Source organism: Carica papaya, chromosome 5, assembly GCF_054855325.1.
Source record: "Carica papaya isolate Zhongbai chromosome 5, ASM5485532v1, whole genome shotgun sequence".
Classification (NCBI taxonomy): Eukaryota; Viridiplantae; Streptophyta; class Magnoliopsida; order Brassicales; family Caricaceae; genus Carica; species Carica papaya.
In genome coordinates this window covers 1073833-1096904 of record NC_142313.1, presented here as the reverse complement: position 1 = coordinate 1096904, position 23072 = coordinate 1073833, and the positions used below count along the sequence as shown (strand labels likewise).

Genomic DNA, 23072 nt, shown 5'->3' with positions numbered 1-23072 from the left:
TTCAAAAAAGTCGAGTTTGACTTTATTTCCGAACACAATTCGAAGCAATCTCGACTTTTAAAACTATGTACAAAATTTTTTTAATTATTTATAATTATGTATTTCTAGAAACGCAATGATCCCGTAAAATTCTTTCGCTTTAAAGAAATTTATATTTATCATATATATGAATTTTACAAATAATTTTTCCACTATAACGGCTCCTAACATTACCAAACTTATATAATCTACTACTTATTAGGTAAGACTGTATTTATTTATCCGATGTCACGTACCCTTAAATCACTTGCACTCTTTCATAAATAAATTATATTTTAATATATTAGGTACGCATCCATATGATTTTTAGAGCTACGTTATAAAGAATTATTAATTGTACTGTGTATTTTATCAACTGTAATAACCAACGTCTTCATATATGAAAAATATAGGAATCGACTCAAATACTGTAACGATCCCGGAAATTTAAAAAAAATGTATATATTTATTATAAGTGCGGAAACGAAATAAAATAGATTATGATTAACATCATTTACACAATAATCAAAACGTATTAAATATATGAAAGAATAAACTAACTAAATAAAATACTATGAATTAATACTATAGGGAAAACTAATCAATCTTTGGGCTTCTACTCGCCGTCTTCTTGCGGAACGGGCTCGGAAACTAAGTCCTGCTTATCTGAAATGACTAAGTAAGGAATGAGCTACACTAACTTAGTAAATATACCACACTATCTCACTCATATGTGTACAATTCAAAAAGTCGATTTTAACTATATTTCTAAACACAATTCAGAGTAATCTCGACTTTTAAAACTAGATACAAATTTGTTTAATTATTTATAATTATGTATTCCTATAAACGCAATGATCCCGTAAAATTCTCTCACTTTAAAGAAAATTATATTTATAATATATATGAATTTCAAAAATATTTTTTCATTTTTAACAGCTCATAACATTACCAAATCTATATAATCTACTTATTAGGTAAGACTGTATTTATTTATTCGATGTCACGTACCCTTAAATCACTTGCACTCTTTCATAAATAAATTATATTTTAATATATTAGATACGCATCAATATAATTTTTAGAACTACGTTACAAAGAATTCTTAATTGTACTGTATATTTTATCAACTGTAATAACCAACATCTTCATAAATGAAAAATACACGAATCGACTCAAATACTGTGGTAGCTAAAGCGATTTTTGCTTTAATTAATAGAAGTTTAATCTTTTAAGATAACACTTATTTTCTATCTCATAAAACATTAATTACTAAATTGATAGAATTCGAGTTGGTTTCGAATAAAAACCCAAATATGTATTTATATATATATATATAGGGTATAAATTCTATTTTTTTTAAATATAATTCTCCCTAATACATTACCTAATCATTCATTATAAACACCCAACACCAAAAATCCAACCTTCAATCGAGACAAAATTTCAAAAGAAGAGTAGAAACACAAACTTGCTCCATTCCCATTTTGATGATTGTGTATTCTACACAACTTAGCTTTGTTGGGTTATACTTATATATATATATATATATATATGGAATACTTGAGTCCAAGTGATGAACACGATTAAAACTATATATATACGATTAAAACTATATATATATATATATATATATAGGAGTAAGGAGGTTGTGCGTATTGTTTTTATTATGAATGTGAATGCAACTATTACTTTTAGGCAATCTATAATTCACCCACAAACAAAAAAAAAGCAGAGTCTCTCAAAATTATTAATTCAACATTGTGAAAGTTGTGTACATGTTACGGGCTGCGGTGTGGGGCTACACACCAAAAAAAAAGAAAGTGATATAGGAGAAGTATCCAAAGAATGAGCCAAAGTTAGGCCACCCTTTCGAAACATTAACCTCGAGTCTTATTCAACATCATTAAATCTTCGTGCTTTCTTTTCGATAAATTATCGCTGTAATATCGTTTTAATAATTGCGTTACGCGTAACGATCAAGTTGAGTTTCGTCTTATCGAACCATTATGCGTTATTTAAATAAATAAATAATTATCAAATTATCTTATTTGGGATAGTCACGGTATGTTAAGTACATTACTTTGATATTTTAATAGTACGAGAATATATGTTTACAGATACGAAAATTTATATTTACACGAATCCGATAATGATGTCTTCGTTTTGATTGGTATACTCGTGGAAGACAATACAAAGAAGTATTCTAAACTTATTTAGAAAGAAAAAAGAAAAAAGATAAAAACAAGAGATATAGAATAAGATTGAGATCGTTTCTTTTTGAATTTTCTTAGTTATGAAAATTGAATTATTGGAAATTTTGTAGTTAACGTAAACGAAATCTTATCATATTTAGAAAATTCATAATCTATCGGTCAAAGTAAGACCACAAATATAAGAAATCGAATTGTTGGTGTGAAATTCACTTAGAAATTTACCCGTAATCGATTATATTAGAAAGCGACATAATTTTTTATTTCGAGTTACGTATAATGAAATTAAAATCATATATAAAATTTGAATTTATTAAAGTATAATCTAATCATGAATTTTCAACTGGATTCTATAAAGACTTTTGTTTGGATCGCAGGCTATAATTTAGTTTTGTCTAGTACGAGAGTTTGTCAATTATAATTTACGCGTAATTCGATATGTTCGAATAGTAAGATCAATAATAATCGATTTATAATATTTGATTCAATAAAATTTATTTTACGAATATATAAATAAAATTATAATGAAATTCTATATTCTAAGCAATAAAATTAAAGGTTATAAGCATATTTTTTGTACGAGACAGCTGTATATATATATATTTTTAATTTATAATTTTCCATAATTAAAAAAATCAGATGATTGATTGATTAATTTTTCTTCAATAAAAATTAAACTCACAGCTCATAAGTCACGAATTTTCTTCTAATTCCAGCTAAGTGCTTAATGCTCATATAATATATATATACATATATGAGATTGGATATTGATTGTATATTATTTTATAAAAATCCCCAAAATACCCTCCAAACATGCTGACGTGTCACCGAGAAACGTGTATTAGTCGAATAAGCAAACAAATAAATTGTGGCTATAAATATTTAATTATTCAAAAAATTATTAAATTATTGGTAAAAAAATATAAATATTTTATAATTAATTAATATTTAAAAATGAATAAAAAAATGTAAATTAAATGAATTATTATTATTATTTAATAAATAATTTCTCCTTGACTCACGGTTCAATTGAATTTCTTTTTTTTTTCTCTTGCTTACGTGTCAACGGCTGTGTTGTGCTATGTTCTGTCAAGTGATTGACGCCAGGTTAGCAGCTCCGCCATGATTGATTGTGGGACCCACCACCCCATCATCTGCCCTGTCAACCCACATGCGGTCTCTCAAAAACACTCCATGCATTTTCTCTCTCTTCCCCGCCCCCTGGTTTATTCCATACTCACCCCCCGGTTCACCAAATCTCCGTACTACCAACGTATCTCTCCACGTGTCCCGATTTGAACATTAATTCCCCACGCTAATCATGAATTAAAAAACAGTCATTAATTCTCTGCCGCTAATGATAATTATTAATAATTTGTTTTGTCGTTTCCAATTATTTTCTTTTCCAAATTTTAAATTAAATTGGATCATTTATAAGATTTTCCAAGTTTAATATTTTCAAGAAATTACAAGACGAATTTTTTTGTAATATATAAAAAATAAAAATCTTATAAACTGAATAATTTTATTGGAAATTTTTTCATAAGTATTTCGATAATATTTTTTAATTTTTTTAAAAAAATATCGGTTAAGATTATTTTTTATTTATTTAAAAATATTATATATATTTTGCATTTATTATTATAAAATTTATTAATTTTAAGTGGAATTTTTGTTAAATAAAAAAAATATAGTTAAAAGTTAAAAGAAACAAAAGGAGAGTTACTTACAGACAGACTTCACAGAGCAGGCAATTTGGAAATGGAGATGGAGGGCCTTTTGAAACTGATTTGTCGGCGAGAGACGTTACTAATTATAGTCGTTTAGAGGGTAAATCACCAATTACTCACAATTAATTATTATTCTCTTCGCACTTGCCATGTCTCATTTGCTTTCTCTTCTGTTCATGGAAAGCTGTCACTATTTTCCATTTTCCTCCCTATTTCAGTACCCAATAAATTTTTTTGTCATTTATTTATATATCATGATGATTAATGCCCATAATAATACACATATACTTACACAAAAGCTGCGCTGTTTCTCTCGCTCGGTCTTCTTCTTCTTCTTCTTCTTCTTCCTCCTTTCTTATTCTATGTTGCAGTGTCTGACCGCATAAGCAGCTCTCTCGCCGGTTCTTTTCTCGTCGGCTGTTGCTGCTGAGGCCAGTGAAACATGAAGATGCCAGTAAGTACGTATTCTTTTCTGGGTTTTTTTTTTTTTCACTAGTTTGATTTGATTTGGTTCTTCTTTTTTTTTTTCCCCAATCTTTGATTGATTAATTCACGAGGGGGAATTGTTTGATTCTAGTGGGTGAACTAATGATCTGCAGATTGGGTATGGGTAGATTTTTCTGATGATTTTGAGAAACTCGTGCAATTTCTCTGCTGGGTGTTTGGATTTACTTGTTCTGGCTAATGGGTTTGAGTATTTTGTTTGAGTTTCTTGGTTCTCTTCTGCAACTTGGTTATATGAGTTAATTCTCTTTAAGAATGAACCCGAGTGCATCATACGAGTCCTAGCTTGGATTAGGGCTGCAGAGACAGAGTCCCTTGACTCAAACTGAAAATTACTTAGGCGGTGATTGGCTATGTTAGTTCTCACTTAACTTCCCAGCCGTTTAGATAGGAAAAAGAAAATGAAACTTGGGTTTCTTAATTATCTCTATTTTCCACTTGTATGTATTTGCAGGTAGCATTTTTCTTGCTGCTGGCATTGAGCAATACTGTTTTTAAAGTGAATGGAGAAGGGGGAAACAGACAATGTGATTATAAGTTTAAAATAGAACCAAGACCACATAGTGTGTCAATTTTGGAGTTTGGTGCTGTTGGAGATGGCAAAACACTGAATACTCTTGCCTTTCAAAATGCCATTTTCTATCTCAAATCCTTCGCTGACAAGGGCGGGGCCCAGCTCTACGTGCCCCCCGGGCGCTGGCTCACCGGAAGTTTCAACCTGACTAGTCACCTTACACTGTTTTTGGCTAGAGGTGCTGTCATCCTTGGATCTCAGGTATTCTAATTTGGATTCCCTCCTCCAGTTTGGTCTTTCTTTTTGTACCTTCAGGTATTTTTCGTGTCCAGTAAATGTGAATTTTCTTGTTTGTTTTCAAGAATCCATCTCATTGGGAGGTTATTGAACCCTTACCATCATATGGCCGAGGCATTGAGCTCCCTGGACCCAGATATCAGAGTCTGATCAGTGGCTACATGTTACATGATGTTGTAGTAACTGGTATATTGATTTGCTTATGTCATTTTTGATTATCTCATATACTCAGATATCTTATATATATGTATTGTGTGTGTATATTGCATTAGGTGATAATGGAACCATTGACGGACAAGGCTCTATTTGGTGGGACTGGTTCAATTCTCATTCCTTAAACTACAGCCGGCCTCATCTTGTCGAGTTCACCTTGTCTGAAAATATAGTAGTCTCAAATCTTACTTTCTTGAATGCACCTGCATATAATATCCATCCGGTCTACTGTAGGTACGTAAATACTTTTGTGCCAATTTATACCTTAAAGCACTGGTGCTTGTTTGGTTATTAATCTGAATTTCAAATTGCTGGATGCAGTAATGTACATGTTGAGAATGTATCGATCTATGCTCCTCCGGAATCTCCGTATACTGTTGGTATTGTTCCAGGTATGTCATTGATTGGTTGTATTTGTTAATTTTTCATTTTCTTTCTGCATATCAGTAATGAACTAAACTAGTTTTGTCTTTATGGGTTAACAGTAAATACAAAATTTTTACTTAAAAATTCCCTAGAGGCCTATGATTTATGATATGCCAAAATTGAAAGCTGGTGCTTTCTCAACGAAGTTCCTTCCTATTGGTTATTTAGTAATTGTCTGAAGTCTACAAGGCAGAATTTTTTCATACCCGGATGCCAGAGTTGACTCTAGTATAAGCTGTTTGGTCCATTTTCTTAGCTGCAAAATTTCTTACTACATATTTGTCGCTTTAAAGACAAGGAGAATTAGTCTTGGTGTCTCCAATTAGCATCCTATGAAGTTATTTTTATTTACATGCTGTCTGGTATCTCTGGGTTTGTCTGGGATGCGGGGAATGAAGGAAAGGTGGGGTTATTTGGTCCTCACAGAAAACTTTAATTGAGACTGAAGAGAAATAGTTCGAGGGGGAAACTTAATAATTTACTGTGAGGGCAAATTGTCTCTCGTACCCTCTCCTTCTTCTCTTCATTTTGCTCCTCCCCCAAAATGGGGCATTCTGCTTCTTGTTTATTTTAAATTGCACCCTTAAATTCTATTTTGTTTAGTTCAAAGTAAATTCTTATTTTTAGTATTTGTTTATGTCTTTTAACATTCATAATTATAACAAAACTTACTGTTTTTGGATTATTATAACCCTGAAATTTTTTAGTATGAATCTAATTCTTAGCTTTAGAATTGGAGCTGAATTTCCACCATCATAAAATTTAAGATGGTGGTGATCATAAATTAAGCACAACAAATTATACTCTAGTCATACAAATTATGCTAATATGAAAATTGGAATATATAATTGACTAATGAACAAGAATTGAACAAAACACATTAAAAGCCACTTAGAATGTTGTTTATGCTTGATGCTTTCTGAAGAAGGTGGGTTAGACTTTGAATCTTGAAAACTGCTAAAGTAATTACAGAGGACTGAGAAGTTTCATGTTGAACATAGGAATTTGAACTGTTCTTCATTCTTTTTACGTAATTTGAATTGTCCTTTTAATTTAAATCTGTCCTGATGCTGTCCCTACTTTTCAAATTCGATGCCATAATATGTGGGCTACGTATATGCATAATGGTTTTGGAAAGTCATATTTATTTGAAGATCTGTGGGGTTCTTTTGTTTCAGATTCTTCAGATCATGTATGCATAGAGGATTCCAGCATTAGCATTGGTCATGATGCCATTTCCCTCAAGAGTGGTTGGGATGAATATGGCATTGCTTATGGTAGACCCACCACAAATGTGCACATCAGAAGGCTCCACCTCCGGTCATCTTCCGGTTCATCCATTGCATTTGGCAGTGAAATGTCTGGTGGTATTTCTAATGTAGAAGTACACCAGGTCCACCTCTACAACTCACCAACTGGAATTGAGTTCAGGACAACAAGAGGCAGAGGTGGCTACATTAAACAGATAATCATATCAAATGCCGAATTGGAAAACATTGTTACTGCGATCGTGGCCAATGGTAATTCTGGGTCCCACCCAGATGATAAATTTGATCCCAATGCTCTCCCTGTTTTGGATCACATCACGTTGCAGAACATGATTGGCACGAATATTACACTCGCAGGGAACTTGACAGGAATTGAAGAATCTCCTTTCACTTCTATACATCTATCAAACATCTCCTTATCAATCACTTCTGGCACCTCCATTTCTTGGATATGCTCCTACGTTTCTGGCTTCTCAGAGTCTGTCTCCCCTGAACCATGCCCTGATCTCGAGAGTTCATATTCAAAGTCATCCTTGCCCTTCCTTTCCATCCTGAACTATACCGGGACAGCCACAGTTTCATGACTGTTTCGTTCCAGATCATGATGAAATTGTGGAAGAAGAAAAAGTTGAAAATCTCATGCCATTCTTACCATTTCACAAGTAGGTCAGATTCTTTTCAATAAAACCCGTGTCTAGAATTCTTGTTTCTTTCCTCCCTTTGGTTCGTTTTGATTGCAGCAGCCTGCAGATTATTATTTGTACAGCCTCATTTCTTGATTCATGTGTAAGGAAAGTTTTGGTAGTGATGGTGGCATAAGCAATGAAGCAAGCAAGCAAGAAAATTTGGGAACTTTTGGTATCTTCTGCATTTGGGTATTTTAAGAAATTGAATTCCTTTCATGTTTATATGGATTGGTTGTTTCAGATTTCCATTGTAAAGCTTTTTTTTTATATTTATTCGAGTTCTTCGATTGGAATAATCAGTAGATTTTTACTTAGTGAAGATTGAATGGATTAATAAGTTCTTTTGTTTTCTGAATTTTTAAGATTTTAGCTTTCTATTTTCTTTATCTTTTCCATTAACTCTTGGAAATACAGATTCACAGTTCCTGAAACAAATATATCCAATTATATATTAAATAATTAAAACTTAATACATCAAATTCAATTATAATTTAGTGTATTCTCCGCAGAAAATAATGATTAATCTTTTTTATAAAATAAATTATATTTTTAACTCTTTATTTGCATAACATATATAGATACATAATTTTATTTATTCTTATATTTTTTAAAAAAAATTATTTCTATTATATAAACTAATATTAGAAACTAATTATATAGTACATGTGTTATAATTAATTAAAAATAAAATTTTATTTGTATTTAAAAAAATTATATAAATAATTATTATATATGTCATCAAATAATTTATAATCGATTATAAATTAATTTTATTTTTATATTTAAAAGTTTAAATAGGTAATTATAATTTTTTTAAAATTTTTGCATAAAAATTCTTAATTAATTGATTATTAAAAATAATTAACTTATTATTTTAAATAATAAAATAAATTTAAAATAATAATTTTATATTTTTATATTGTTTAATCACATATGGAACGCATATTTAACTATAATTTAATATCTATAATTGAATATTTATATTTATTATAAACAAATTATTGCTTCTTAAAAATAATAAATTTAAATTTGTTAAATGCAGTGGGCCGTGCGAAGCCCAACTTGCTAAGCTGCAGAAAATAAAAACAGAAAACGCCCTAAACCCCAAGACTCCAAGAGCGCCACCGTTCCGACTTGCTTCTGCCCTGCCCACCGCCGGCTCCGTCTCTCTTCTTCTCAGCTCTGTAAGTTCTGTTTTAAAAGTTTCATACTCGACAGAAGAAAATCAAACCTTAGTTTTCATATAAACTGATACTTTTACGGCAGCTAAGTACGTATATTCCATTATCTTGCTATAATTATATGTAATTGGTCTCAGCCTAAATGGCTCTTCCGTAGATGCTCTTTGGAAAACTTTTCTGACCGTACAGAAACTGTTGGGCGCCTGGTATTGGAAAACCGGCTTATGGACTAGTCATTGCTATGCTCGTAATTAACTGGTTTCATGGGGTTTAAGGAGGGTTTATTGAAACGTCTCAAATTTGTGCATATGATACTGTTTTCGTAAAGGGTTTGTTTGTGAATAAGATATTGATATGGAGTTGAGGTTTCCCGATTCGGTATTCTGAACAATGTATTATTGGAAGAATTTTTATGCTTTGTTATGCCTTTGATGTTTTCAGGATATGATGGGGTCTTCCAATATTAGAGATATACTGACATGCTTTAGTCCCGCTCTGGATTATCTTGCCATCAGTACTGGAGATGGTAGAATTAAGGTATCTGAATGTTTTGATTATATCTGTGCGTGTCTTTTACTTAAATTTCAGGTTCCCTTTCTATATATATTTGCTTCTTTGTGATTCTTTTTGCTTTGAACAATGGCTGGTTTTATTTCTGCTGTGTAGGTATGGGACACATTGAAGGGCCAAGTCCAGACTGAATTTGCTGATTTGACATCAACTGAAGCTTCCGAGACGTATACTAAAGCAGGAAGAGGACATCTTTCAGTTGATTATAAATGCATGAAATGGTTGTCTTTAGACAAAAAGGTTCACTATTTGTTTATTAAATACATAAATGCATGAAATAAAGATGATTATTTCAGTAGTAGACTAAAAGTTATACATTCATATTCTGAAGAAGCTTTTTTGGACCAAAAATGTCAATCTTTACAGAAGAAAAGGAAGCTTGGAAGTTCATTACTGGTATTAGGAACAGGTGGCGGTGATGTCTTAGCACTTGATGTGGCTGTTGGTCAATTAAAGTGGAGGGTTAGCGATTGCCATCCTGGGTTAGTTCCTGCTAAAACATTGCCTGCCTGTTGTCAATATCAATCATAAAGGAAAGTTTATCATATATATTTATATGTATGTCATTTTAACATTCAGTTTCGATTCTGAACTAAGTAGGTTTTCTTACTTGTTTTGTGAGAGGATTAAAATTTTGGACACATTATTAACTTGGTAGATTCTTCCCAGAGGCATGCCAAAGCTTGATCCTGAATTTTTCTACTAAAAGAAGAAATTTTTGTCTACCAAAAAGAATTCATTGTCAAAATTTCTAACTGACTGTCAAAACACCTTTAACATGGTAACACGAGTTTATCCTTGGTTTTTGTTCATGTTTCTTCTGATAAGCTTAGCTTTCCAATAATATTATCCAACTGTCTGCCATGAACTGTCCTTTCCCTGTCGTTTGGTGCGTCTTTCTTTCAAATTCTCAATACCAAAAGAATCCGTCATCACCCTCTTTTTCTCATATGCAGTGGTGTCAATTCAGTTTCATTTTCTACGGGTGGTTCATACATTTATACTGCTGGTGCTGATGGGATGATCTGTAAGATTGACCCCTACGCTGGAAACCTCTTGGGGAAATTCAGAGCTTCTGCAAAGGCAATTTCTTGTATCTCTCTTTCATCAGGTGCTTACCCTTGGCTGACTTTGTTGAACTTGTACCTCATAATTCTAGAGCAGCAAATTCATTTTTCTTCGTAAATTAATTGTGGATTGGTAGCCTGAAAAAATAACTTGGTTTCAATGAGGGTCAGGATGCCATGCTGCAGGGCTAAAATAACGAAAACTTGAACTAAAAATTATCAAGTTTGGGAATTGAGTTGCTGGAGATGAATGGACTTAGAGCTGTGAGGATGTAATATTTCCTGCCCAATTAAAAGGAAAAGATGTTCAAATATTTTTTTTCTTCACTGGATCCATGGCATTTTTGCTCGTCTTCTTTCGCCGGGGGTGAAGGAATGATGGCATTTGGCTATCTGGGCATGTTTTCAATGCTTATCCCAAGATCAAAGATTAAATTGCATAACAACCCTTCTGGTCCTTCTGGTTGATATTTCCCATTGGATATGTGTTCTACTGTGAGAGATGGATTTTGGAGGCCCTCTTGGTGATGTGACAGATTTAAAGATGATTGGTTCAGGCCTTAAGTTCTTTAGTTAGGGGTCAACCTCTGAATTGTAGTGTGAGGATCTTGGTACATTATTGATGCATTAGACTTCTAACGAATTTTGTATACGGATTGCACCCCTTGGTGCTTCGAATATATTTCTTCTCAAAAAAGAAATTGCATAGCTTATGCAAGATTCAATATTCAGGAACATGTTCTTTATTTGATAATAGAAGCCCCCTCCCCACCATTCTGGTCCTTTTGGCTGATATTTCTTCCTCTTGGATATGTGTTCTGTTCTGACAGATGGGAAAAGGTTAGCCACTGCATCAGCACAGCTGAAGATTTTCAATTGTTCTGATCACAAAAAGATACAGAAGTTTTCTGGCCATTCTGTGAGTGCATATACATTTCTTTGCATGCGTCCCTCTTTCATAAATAAATGAGTATATATCTAGTACGTATGGAGTTACCTTTTTGAGATTCTGTTTTTAACAGTTCTTGAACACTTAATAGGGAGATGTTCGTTGTATGAATTTCACTGAAAATGGGAGGTATGTACTCTCATCTGCTGCCCGGGAAAGGTATGTTTTATTATGGAAGATAGGTGGTGGAAAAGAGCAGTCAGCTAGCTGTGTTCTTGCAATGGAGCATCCTGCTGTTTTCCTGGATAGCTGGTGCATTGATAATGGGCAAGTTGATGAGGCTGGGCTATGTGTCTTGGCCATTTCGGAAACTGGTGTTTGTTACTTTTGGTATGGGCAGAGTATTGATGAATTATGCAAAACAAAGCCCGCAAAAGTTTCAATATCTGATGAAGACTTTTCCAAAAGTCAGAAGGGTTCCTCGCCTACAATTTTTGCTGCAAAATTACAAGGCGTTGCCAAATTTGCCTCCATACATGCCTTTATTGCTTGTGGTTTGCTTGTGAAGCCAACTTTTCAGAAGATATTAGTGCACTCTGGCACAGATATGATGTTGACTAGCTCTCGGGATGGGGTCCTTCTACCAATGAGTCAGTCAGTCATCAATTCCAAGAAAGGGGTAGATGGACAGAATAAAGGTATGTACCATGATTGTTTGAGTTGATTGTGTAACAGGAGATCTGTTGAGATCTTGTATTTATGGTTGATCGCAGGATTTCTTTTCTGGTACTAGGCAGAACAACTTTATGGAAGCCTATTGTCATAGATGTCCTTCAATAACAAAAATTCATTTTTCTTTCAAAAAAAAAAATTCATTTTTCTTTCTAGTTTCTTGGATACATCATGGTGGACTGTTATCATTTTACCTTAAGTGGAATTGATGCTTTTTGTTAAAAAAAAAAAAAAAAATTCGCAGTGAAGACATTTAGATATGTTATTTGGTTGTATTTCTGAACATGTTTTGCATTTTTTTTTATTTTGATGTTCATGTTGAACTTCCAGTTGAATTTCTTTCGCCTTAAATTATATGCTTCTGATTGAAGGTTGCTTGAGCTAGTGCCAAACATTTTTCTGATTTTCTTAGGATTTTTGGTTGTGCATGCATTGCTAATTACTTAAATCATATTTAACAGTTACTGCATTGGACCGTGCTGATGCGGAGGATGCCTTACTTCCAATTCCGAAGGTTGCTGATTTTCATGAAAAAACCAGCAGACATCAAGATTTGACCGCCGTTGCTGATCAGATGATGGATGATTTGGTTGACCATCAAAGGCAAGCATTACATGGAAAAAATGAAGGTATGGTTCACATTCTTCTGTTAGTGGTAATTTTCTCCTTTGCACCTACTTCCTGGTTTCTAATTTTATAAGTTATATAGCTTGTCATAGAAATTATGGTGTGGTCATTCTTAACTTCTATATGGACAAGACATATGCATTTATATGGGGCATTTCCCATGATAATTTGTATAGATTATTGATCTTTCTTCCAAGGGATATTTTCATTGTTCAAATAGTTTCTATTTTCATGAAAATTGTAAAAATCATTTCAGCGGACCGGCCATCCAAGTTCCAGGAAGGAAAAGGTCATGATCATATATGTTATTGTATGAATCTGTATTATGCTATAGTTGCTGTCATATGGTTGGCATGCTAGGCTTTGTGAGAATTTTTCTGAGGATGGTTGTGCATTGATAATTATGGATTTTGCAGATAATGCGGTAGATATGGAAGCTGATTCTGAAATGTTTTGCATGGAGAATAGGCTGAGGTCACTTGGAATACTCCAGAGTGAAGATCTAATGTCAACCTCCCTGTTTGATTCTGCAATGATAAAGGATATTGATCTTGAAGCTAATATGCCACAAAAGAAGGTTCGTTCTTTGTGGCTATAAAAATATTTTGTTGCTTGTTTTAGTGATGCATGTGATTTTAGATTTTCTCTGATTAAAGAAAAATATATTTCTGTTGGGTCACTGACTTAATTAATCTTTCCCATCAGATAGGGTCAGCTGTTCAATCTATGGCACCTAGTGATGCGTACAAGTCACTGGAAACATTGGTGGCCCTGTGGCATTCGAGGTCTGATACTAGTTTTCTTTTTTTTCTTTTCCCTTTAATGGACTTTCTTTATTTTTTCATAGATATATATATGTATTATAGAGTCAAATTTATGGATAGTCAATTTGTTTTAAAGAAAATAGAAGAAGAGAATCTATTCACAAGGCACTGAAGGATTGCTAGTTTGCAACCTTATACAAAACTAGATACTAAAAACAAAATCTACGAGGTGCACAAGCTTTCTCATATTTGCGGAGTGTAGCCACGTGTCAGAAAAGATTATATAGCCATAAACCATCCTTTCATGTGTACAAGAGTCAGTGCTTTGTTTATGGTTAACTCATTGGGAAGTTTTTATTTATATCATCAGGTCATATAGTGGAGAACGTATTCTTCCGTGGATTTATAGCATATTGGTGAATCACAGTCAATATATCATGTCTCAGGAACCAAAAAACCATCAGATGCTTAGTTCCTTAATTAAGGTAAGATACTGTGGCACCAGAGTTATAATTCGAACTTTATTTTACTACAGTACCTTTTCCAGTTTCTGGGAAGCAGTATTAGTCACTTTATTAAGTGGTTCTTATTGGTAATTGCAGTCTCACTTTGGGGCATTACCTAGGACATGGAAGTTGTCTTCAGGAAACAAGGCAACATTTGTTGTTAATTGCTGCATAGCTGATGCAAATAATTCTTTTTCTTTTTCCAGATTACCAAATCCAGAGGGGTGGCTATTCAACATTTACTGCAATTATCAGGGCGTTTGCAGCTTATAACAGCTCAGGTTATTAACTCAAAGGTACTGCTCTTAATTCTTCTGTATATAAGCTGATATCTGATTTCAGTTTCTTTCCTATCATCTTCTGACAGATTGACAAAGGAGCAAAAAGTATAACTCAAAATCTTCCACGTGATGATCAAATTGATGCAAGTGAAGATGAGAATGATGATATGGATGCAATTCCTTCTGAGGAGAGCGAATCAGAAATAAGTAGTGACGATGATTACTAAACAATATTTATGTCAGTAGGTAATTGTCTTTGTTCGATCAGTATTGTTTTTCCTTGATGCATTACTTCTGCAATACTTGTTTTTGTGATGATTTTAAATTTGAGAATTAACTTATGTATTTTGATATATATGACTTATGCCTTATGGTATTTTTTATTTTCATTAAGTACAATGGTCGAAAACTACTAAGATGATAGTCTTATTTTCATTGATTTTCATAAATACTTACAGATTCTTTTTCCTTAAAGAGAATGTCCCTTTCCTTTACTTTTAGCCCTTACTGATGTTGGTTATATTACTGCAGATAATCTACTCCACACTTAAAAAGTTCCATAATTGTGGATTAACGGACAGGAGGAGGGTCAATTTAGCATGGGCTGTCCATCAACGCGTGCCAGTTTGTTGGTTTAGTTCATTTTTGCTGGAAGCGCGGTAATTCTAACCTGAAAGCAATATATTTCTAGGCACAGCCCAGCAACCGTGTCATGAAACCTTTCCTTTGTCTATAATTTTGTATCCTTCCGTTCTCCCTCTCTATAAATTGTGTCTTCAACCTTTCAGAAGAAATTTATATTTCTCTTTGCACTCTGATGGATGCTTTGGTAGTCTAACAATGGTTCTTCCTTTTGTTCTTAATCTTTTGTAATATTTTATGGTAGTCCACTTCTATTATACTATATATTTATAACAATTTGTTCAAGTCCCATATTTTTTGGATAAATATGCAGATTCTTTATTCTGCCACTGGCATTTGTTTATAGATGAAATGCATACTTAGAAGCCAATCAGGTCATAGTTGTTGAAAGCACTTTCAATGAGTTGAATAAATCAGATCTTAACAACCCAGAATTTAAGTCCCAAATATTTTCTTTTTATTGTTTTTAATGATGTTCACATTTGGGACACTAAAGGAGAATATTATGAATTATTTTGGATATCTAAATAAGTGAAAAGGTTATAATAAAACCCAAATCCATTCTTCCAGCTCATTTATGATATAGAAGATGTGAAGATTTGAAGCAAACTCGTGAATAGCATTTTGACTTACTCTGATCAAATCTCTGTTTGTCAGATCAAGTGCTTGTTTAATGAGGAATGATCATTTCAATAGCCAAGGAATGATCCCTGTTTCTCTGTTTAATTTGGTTTCTCGTTTAGTTGATGAGTAGCTGAGGAATTTTTTGCAATCCCATGTATATCAGGATTACTAGGAACGATGAAAAATGCATAATTGTTTAGGGAGCCACTTAGGTTTTAAGGTTTAGTAAATATATCCTGACTTTCTTGAGTTTTGTGCTACCCACCCTTTGGACCATTTCCCTGGCGAAGTTGTATGTTAAAGGTAATGTTTCCATAAGGATTTTAATCTGCTTTTACGTTATGAAATAGATTGTTCAGTAAGTGATAGTTTGCTAAGCTTGTGAAATGCTAAATTTCCTGATTTGCCGGTTACCACAATGATTTTCAGCTGTAGTGGAATTTAATTAAGTATCTTGATCTTGATAAAAGTGTTGTTTGTTTGCATAGCCTCTCTTCTCCTTCTATCTTTAAAAAATGATACATGTAAAAAAGTTGTTATCAGAATGCTTAGTTAGGATGAAATTGTTCCATGAAGTGTGTTTGACACAAGGGCCATGTTTGGGAGAAGGCAAGAAGAGGTAAGGAGAGGGAATGAACTGTGAAATTAATTATCTAATTCTGCAAGTAATATGTATTAGGCTTCTCAAACTGGTACAAAGAATTGATTCCTCCCCCACTCACAAGCTGGGAATCTCATTATTCTCTCAAACATTTTCACATGCTCATTAGACAATGTAAGTGCCTCCAGATTCTATAGTTTTCTAATTTATTCTTTTATTAAGTTTCTAGTATTGAAGGCATTGCAAAGTGCTCCCATTCGTATTCATACTGACCTTCCTTTTACATTATTGTACATGCATTTGGATTTTCATCACTGAACATTGCTGTGATATTTCCATTGCCATTGTTGTTGTTGTTGTTGTGGTAGTCTTCACTATAGTGATCTATTCTACTATAATGGGTGTGTCTTGCTGGTGCGGGGACATGCTCATATTCAGTGACATAAGGTGACGGCTTGTATGTATTGTAGCTGTGAGTCACATAGGTGGGTTGAGGTGGCTGAGATGATTGCTCTCGCAGGTAGCCTTGACCAGTACTGCATCTGTTCCAGTGTCCAGGATTGGGTTCATGAAAGCCATATCTTAAGTTGTAATCAGGTGGGTGATGGTATATAACATGAACCTCTCCCACATCTTTTGGTGCATGGGGGTTTGTTGGCTGGCTGGGGCCGGCCGTATTGGCTTCAGTGGCAACAGGTGCTGGTACTGCAGCTGCTGACTCAGGCAGTGGTTTTTTTGGTGATGGCGGGTCTTTGGGTGGCTCTGCTGGTGGGGCTGATTCAGCTGGAGGAGCTGCTTCAGTTGCTGGAGGTTCTGCTGGGGAAGGATTTGCTGCCTCAGGTGCTGGTTTTGGTTGACTACTTTCAGGTACTTGTTCTGTTGGCGGAGCCTGAGCTGCAGTTTCTGTTTGTTCGGTATGTGAACAGATGGTTGCAATCTTCCTAGTTTTCCTAATTGCTTTAACTATTTTCTCTGGATCTGCCCACCCTATTATTGTCAACTTCTGTTGAGGGAAGTCAATATAAAGATCATATATACCTGTGCAGGTAAAGCAAATTCAATCATCAACTGATGAATTCATTTTATGACAAATGAAAGAACACTAGTCATGATATTTTGCTTACCATTGATACCATGTAATGCTTTCTTAATCTTCTGCACGCACCCATTACAGTCCATTCTGACTTGAATCTCCGTGATCCGAGGCTTCTGGTCATGAGAGAAAAAAAGATGAGTTAGAACTCTAGAACAAGGAAAACAAAACTCTCCAGCTTACGCCGGTTCACGATCATGTTGTGGCTGGGGAGGAGTAATACCTCTAACTCCGGAGGAGCCATTTTAGGCAATTGAGGGAGATTATGGACAGTAGGAATGAAGAATCAATAGATGGCATTTATTTGTGGTATTGGGGAAAGAATATTGGAAAGGCAAAAGGGTGCGGGACATGTAAAGAATATCTTTTTTCCTTTCCTCTGTATTTCTATCTCCTCAACCCTTTAAGAAGACGAGTCATTTTCACACCAAAAAAGAAAGGGGGCAGAGTTTTTGAATGGACAAATGGAGGAAGAAAAAAAAGGGTTCAAGTCAGGGAATTTTTTGCTTTAGAGATGGACGGCCAATCTCTTATTGCTTGAGTAAGTGTGTGTTTGTGGTTTGTTTGGATTTCCAAAACCGACCTTGAAAAAGATTTTTAGTGCGAAAAGATAAAAGGGTTTTTATTAGGGTTAATTCCTATTCTAATTTGATATTCGGTCTTATAATTAGATACTCCCATATAGAAAAATCGAAACTATAGTTTCACTATTGTTATTTAATTTTGTTGCAGTCAAACAAACACCGATCTAATTTAAAATTTTTATCCAGTCGAACCCGTTTAGCGTATTTTTCTGATAATCGGAGATTTAATATAACTTACTCTATTGAGTTCGGCCACAGAGCTACATGTCTACACAATTTTGTATTGAATTATAACAAAGGAGAAATAATTTATATCATCTTTCAAAGAGAAAAAGATGGAAAAAAAGGTTGCTTTTTTAGGTGTAAGGATATCCACTCCCGGAGAATCCTTCTGTGACAAGAAAAGATGATCATCACAGCAAATAAAAATGACAGAGACAGAGGTTTTTGTTTATATTTAGATGATTTTTCTAGGGTTGGAAAACATTCTTTTCTGTCATAAAGGTTGATGGAGATTGATTCCTTTTAGGGTTTTTTTTTTTCTTTCTGTAATTTATTTTCTTTACTTCCATAAACTTTTCTCGGTTTTTACCAACGACATAAATCTTACTAATTTTACTAATTTTCATTGTAAATTTGAACTAAATGGCTCGAGAATGCGTGCAAAGGTTTCCTCGAATCGAACGGAGATTGGCCCTCGAGTGCAGAGGCATAGCTTTTAAGTAAGAAACTAAACTAAATGAGTTTAAGTGAGGAATAAGCAGCTTAAAAGGTGCTTTTTAAGCTTTCAAATGTTCTGTTCAAACAAGTAATCTCTGATTAATTAGGGACCGATACTTATCTGGAGATTCCACCCTATAAAGCTTTGGATTACAAGTGTATTACAGCCAGACTTTCAAAGCTTTTTTGAATCCTCTTTTGGGTTTAGACCATGTTGACTATTTTCCCTAATCTTCCACTGACTGCCAAAAAAATGTCACTTGCTCATTTTCTTTTTTAAAAAGCTTCTAAACTTCAGAATTTCTTCCAGATCAATGGGTGACTTCTTTTCTTTTCATTCTATATGTGCTTCAATTGACTGGATGAAGACCACCCTTTTGGTATGAACTGTACTTGTTCAGAAATTTGATTGCTTTTGAAGCTTGGTGGGTAAAAAAGTTGAATATTGTTTCTTCTTCCTCAATTCTTAAACTGGAAATTTTGTTTTTTTCATTCTATATGTGCTTCAATTGACTGGATGAAGACCCTTTTGATATGAACTGTACTTATTGAGAAATTTGATTGCTTTTGAAGCTTGGTGGGTAAAAAAGTTGAATATTGTTTCTTCTTCCTCAATTCTTAAACTGAAAACTTTGTTTGATTTACGTGATATTTATTCCGTCCACTCTCAATTCGTAAAAAGTTCTTATTATTGAGTTACAAGAGACAGAGAATCAACGGATTTTACTTCAGCAATTACCCTAAACTTAAGTTTTGATTTTCGTTTAACGCAAGATTAACATATATTACATCGTACTCGAAAAAAAAAATCATAAAAAAACTGAGAATATCAGATATTAATTAGCATAAGCATGAGGATTCTGAAGAAGGTAACCTTCAACAATCTTATAGATAGCCAAAGCTTTTCCCTTGCCTGCTGTAATTTCTTCTTGGCTCAACACAACATCACCCTTTGTGTAATATATGCTTGTCATCTTATTTAAGCTCCCACCCTCTGCTCTTTCTTCAAACTTAACCTCATAACTTATCTTCCCAACCTTCTCCAATATCAATGCTTCTCCTTCAATCATACTGTATCTATATATGAAATTCTCTTCATCCACTTCCTCCACTAGATTCTTCACGCACTTCACTTCACTTCCTGCAAAACATTCCTATAAATACCCTTCTAATTTTCATCGATTACTACGAAACATTTACTAATTGGCTGGATAACTGTCAATTCCTTTTTCTTCATTCTATCTTAGGTTGTGGGCTTGAATCAAGCGTACGTTCTCGTGTATCTTCTTAAAAAAATTATATTATGACCGATGTATATGTATCATATAATTAATAAAATACCGATAGAGAAACTAGTTAGTAAATATTACATTGTTTATATTCGTAATAATAGGATTACCTTCAACGAAGTTGATTTTCCTAATGCTTCCGGCCGACAGACCATCTCCTTCAACAATCTCAATGCTCGTAACAACTGAAGGGATGATTTTCGGAATGAGGTTTCGAGCATCAAGAATCAAAGCTTTGAATAACCTAGCTGGAGAGACTGGGGAAGTGAACTCATCAGCATAAGTAAACACAACCATGGCCCTTTCTTGGATTGGTACAGGGCTTGATGTGGTATTGGTGTACTTATATAGGTTAGAATTGATGAGTTTTCCTCTACAAATTTGGTTATCTATATATATATATATATATTTCAAGTCACATATCATTTTCAGGGCTATTTTTCCAAAGATTTGAGAGATTTCCTAAGCTTATACACCCTAACATTAAAATTTTTTAGTGTAACATATAAACACAAAAGAACAATAATGTAAAGTTGGATGAGATAGAACAGAGCATCCTCTCTTCTGCAAATTTTTTAATTTTTGGGTTTGTTTATATCATGGTGTCTCTACCGAAAAATATTTCTACGTTTAATCTTTATAACAAAGTACTTGAATTTATATAAAAATATAAAACACGAATTATTATAAATTTCAAAAATCAATTTGATGTTATATTATAAGTTCTTATCTCGTTGAAAGTATGAAATTCGTCCATTTTATTAGTGTATTATATTATTGTAATTGCGATAACTCACTATTATATTATATTATATTATATTATATAAGAAATTATTCTACAGAACATTCTGTTTGGGAGCATATTACAAAGCTAATGAACCCCAAAATAAGACCCATCATCAAGATGAAGAATAGGGTTAGATGTGTCATTTACAAGACCCCTCAAAGTTTACATATATATATATATATATATATATATATACACACATGTATAGTTGTAATACTAGTTAGCTTCATCAAGGATCCTCTGTTTCTTCTGTTCTTTATATATATATATATATATATATTATATTATATTATATTGAGAAGAAAAATGATTGGTTTATTGCAGTCTAAACCATCATTTAACAGTAGAAATTAAAGAAAAGACTTTTTATTTATGAAAAAAATTGAAGAAAGAAGCATGAAAATACCATATAATTTAATTTAAGCCATTAACCCATTAAGTCAGCTTATAGCTTATTATTATTTTTACCAGACACACAACTTTGCTTTTAGCCTTTTATGAATCAAGGCTTTGCTAACAGGTAAACTTCAATAACTTTCTTTGCCAAACTTGATTTCATGTTCTTGCAATGATGCGGAACCGAAGATTAACATGCAATCCGAACCCACACATCATCGTATGGATGCTAAACTTTCTAAATTAATTTGATTAAAAAAAACTCGATAACGTATTTACATTAATCGTGTATCAAATTGATCGAGCACGTGCTTCCGTGTTTGTTATAACTAGCACGAAATTTTATTATTTGAACATAATTTTTAAACTGTATAATACTTTAACACGATAGTAGAAGTTTTATTATAATATGAAAAGAAATTTAACGTTACATTTCAGTATTTTTTATTTAATTATTTTTAAATCCGACTAAATAACACATACATAGATACATAATCGCGTATATAGATAGATAGTAATAAGAAAAGAGAACAACCACATATTACAAGAGTAGAGAGTAATGAAATAATCTAGTTGTACTCGTGTGGGTTAGCCAAGAGATAAGCTTCAATTGCCTTGAATATGCCTAAGCCCTTCTCGTTACCGGCCTTGATTTCATCTTCGTCGACTCGAGCATCTCCGAGAGTGTAGTAATGGCCCATGCTCTTGAAGATCGAACCTCCATCGGAAGAAGCTACTAGCTTTGTCTCGTAAATGATTTTCTCAAATTTGTCGGTCAACAAATCACCTTCGATCACACTGTAGTTATAAATCATATTTTCTTTATCTATTGCTTCGATTCTCTTCTTCATGTAACTTATTTTGTCCCCTGAATTTCGATTTTCGTTAAAAAAAATTATGTTACGATCGATGTACGTAACCGCGTAATTAACAAAAAGGGCATAGAAATACCTGCACCGAAAGTCATCTTCTTGACTGTCCCGGGCCCTCCGTCACCTTCAATTATTTCAACACTTTGGATCAAATTGGGCAACACCTTGGCAATCAGGCTGTCTGAATCCAGCACAAATGCAGTGAACACCCTGCCTGGAGGAATCACAGTGCTAATTTCAGTTTCAAAACTGAAAACACCCATTTCACCCTTTAAATCCAAATTATCAGATCAAATGAAATCTCAGAAAGAAAACTGTAATATATATATATATGCATATATATATATATGTCAGAAGGGTTGAGTTTATCAGTGTGTGATGAGGGTTAGAATTGGACAAGTATTTATAGACTCAGCTTCCACATAATTCTTATGTATTTTCATATTTAATTAATTTGAAAGTGGTTTTAATATGAGATTATTTTAAAAATTCCAATTTTATTTACAAAATTATATGTTCTTGGTCAAAGAAAACATATTTGGGATGCCCCTTTTGTTCCAACTATTAAGTAAATAATCTCCATTGATTATTAAATAATTCAAGTTGCCCAAGTCATAGTTGGTATTATGAAATAATATATATATATATATATATTATATATAATACTAGCAAGCATTACTTATATGTACCTACATATCATTTTGCTAATTATTATTAACAATTTTTTTTATTTTTTATTTAAAAATTACGAGTGTAAAATTTATTATTTTTTAGATGTATTATGATCGAAAACGGTTAATTTTTTTAAAAAAATAATTATTTAAGTCATTATTGTATTTATGGAATTAATACGATAAAATTAAAATTAATTTTTTTTAATAAGTTATAATCTTAGATTAATTTAATTGAAATAATTATAATATGGTAAAAGATCAATCAAATATTTTTATTATAAAAAATTTATTTATTACCAACTAT

The 23072-nt window shown here is 33.0% G+C and overlaps 4 protein-coding genes across 9 annotated transcripts; 2 read left to right on the top strand and 2 right to left on the bottom strand.

The window, feature by feature from the left end:
• Window positions 1-4187: 4187 nt before the first annotated feature.
• On the top strand, window positions 4188-8224 carry LOC110821401 (putative polygalacturonase). Its single transcript, XM_022051230.2, has 6 exons — window positions 4188-4415; window positions 4920-5240; window positions 5342-5462; window positions 5549-5723; window positions 5811-5881; window positions 7094-8224. Exons 1-6 carry the CDS (start codon window positions 4404-4406, stop codon window positions 7765-7767), a joined length of 1374 nt encoding a protein of 457 aa, XP_021906922.2. The 5' UTR covers window positions 4188-4403; the 3' UTR covers window positions 7768-8224.
• Window positions 8225-8908: 684 nt separating this feature from the next.
• On the top strand, window positions 8909-15413 carry LOC110821518 (transducin family protein / WD-40 repeat family protein). Of its 6 annotated transcripts, XM_022051382.2 has the most exons (14): window positions 8909-9053; window positions 9492-9587; window positions 9717-9860; window positions 9987-10102; window positions 10577-10731; window positions 11518-11606; window positions 11728-12274; window positions 12770-12937; window positions 13352-13512; window positions 13641-13720; window positions 14070-14184; window positions 14412-14486; window positions 14573-14732; window positions 15018-15413. In XM_022051382.2, exons 2-13 carry the CDS (start codon window positions 9495-9497, stop codon window positions 14711-14713), a joined length of 1884 nt encoding a protein of 627 aa, XP_021907074.1. In that variant the 5' UTR covers window positions 8909-9053; window positions 9492-9494; the 3' UTR covers window positions 14714-14732; window positions 15018-15413. The 6 variants fall into 6 exon arrangements, 4 of the variants coding, with proteins under 4 accessions (XP_021907074.1, XP_021907075.1, XP_021907076.1 ...); XM_022051383.2 differs by lacking the exon at window positions 15018-15413 and having other exon boundaries at window positions 14302-14486; window positions 14573-14711; XM_022051384.2 differs by lacking the exon at window positions 15018-15413 and having other exon boundaries at window positions 14412-14501; window positions 14548-14591.
• Window positions 15414-16397: 984 nt separating this feature from the next.
• LOC110821403 (uncharacterized) lies at window positions 16398-17864 on the bottom strand. The gene is made up of 3 exons (XM_022051233.2): window positions 17670-17864; window positions 17478-17562; window positions 16398-17391 (listed from the first exon to the last, which is right to left on the bottom strand). The coding sequence occupies exons 1-3, from the start codon at window positions 17688-17690 to the stop codon at window positions 16634-16636; spliced, it is 864 nt and encodes a 287-aa protein (XP_021906925.2). The 5' UTR covers window positions 17691-17864; the 3' UTR covers window positions 16398-16633.
• Window positions 17865-19421: 1557 nt separating this feature from the next.
• LOC110821486 (uncharacterized) lies at window positions 19422-22476 on the bottom strand. The gene is made up of 4 exons (XM_022051346.2): window positions 22174-22476; window positions 21795-22090; window positions 20150-20501; window positions 19422-19891 (listed from the first exon to the last, which is right to left on the bottom strand). Exons 1-4 carry the CDS (start codon window positions 22355-22357, stop codon window positions 19587-19589), a joined length of 1137 nt encoding a protein of 378 aa, XP_021907038.2. The 5' UTR covers window positions 22358-22476; the 3' UTR covers window positions 19422-19586.
• Between the last annotated feature and the right edge of the window lie 596 nt (window positions 22477-23072).

Bases quoted from the DNA above. Each gene is read 5' to 3' on its own strand.
- LOC110821401 (XM_022051230.2), top strand. The intron at 5,463-5,548 runs GTATATTGATTT...ATATTGCATTAG, and splicing joins ACATGATGTTGTAGTAACTG to GTGATAATGGAACCATTGAC. The intron at 5,882-7,093 runs GTATGTCATTGA...CTTTTGTTTCAG, and splicing joins TACTGTTGGTATTGTTCCAG to ATTCTTCAGATCATGTATGC.
- LOC110821518 (XM_022051382.2), top strand. From the start codon at position 9,495: ATGATGGGGTCTTCCAATATTAGAGATATACTGACATGCTTTAGTCCC. The intron at 10,103-10,576 runs GTTAGTTCCTGC...TCTCATATGCAG, and splicing joins GTTAGCGATTGCCATCCTGG to TGGTGTCAATTCAGTTTCAT. The intron at 12,938-13,351 runs GTATGGTTCACA...TGGATTTTGCAG, and splicing joins ATTACATGGAAAAAATGAAG to ATAATGCGGTAGATATGGAA.
- LOC110821403 (XM_022051233.2), bottom strand. From the start codon at position 17,690: ATGGCTCCTCCGGAGTTAGAG. The intron at 17,563-17,669 runs GTATTACTCCTC...TCTCATGACCAG, and splicing joins TGGCTCCTCCGGAGTTAGAG to AAGCCTCGGATCACGGAGAT. The intron at 17,392-17,477 runs GTAAGCAAAATA...TTACCTGCACAG, and splicing joins AGCATTACATGGTATCAATG to GTATATATGATCTTTATATT.
- LOC110821486 (XM_022051346.2), bottom strand. From the start codon at position 22,357: ATGGGTGTTTTCAGTTTTGAAACTGAAATTAGCACTGTGATTCCTCCA. The intron at 22,091-22,173 runs GTATTTCTATGC...ATCGAAATTCAG, and splicing joins GAAGATGACTTTCGGTGCAG to GGGACAAAATAAGTTACATG. The intron at 20,502-21,794 runs TAGATTATTTCA...GTATAAGCTTAG, and splicing joins CTAACCCACACGAGTACAAC to GAAATCTCTCAAATCTTTGG.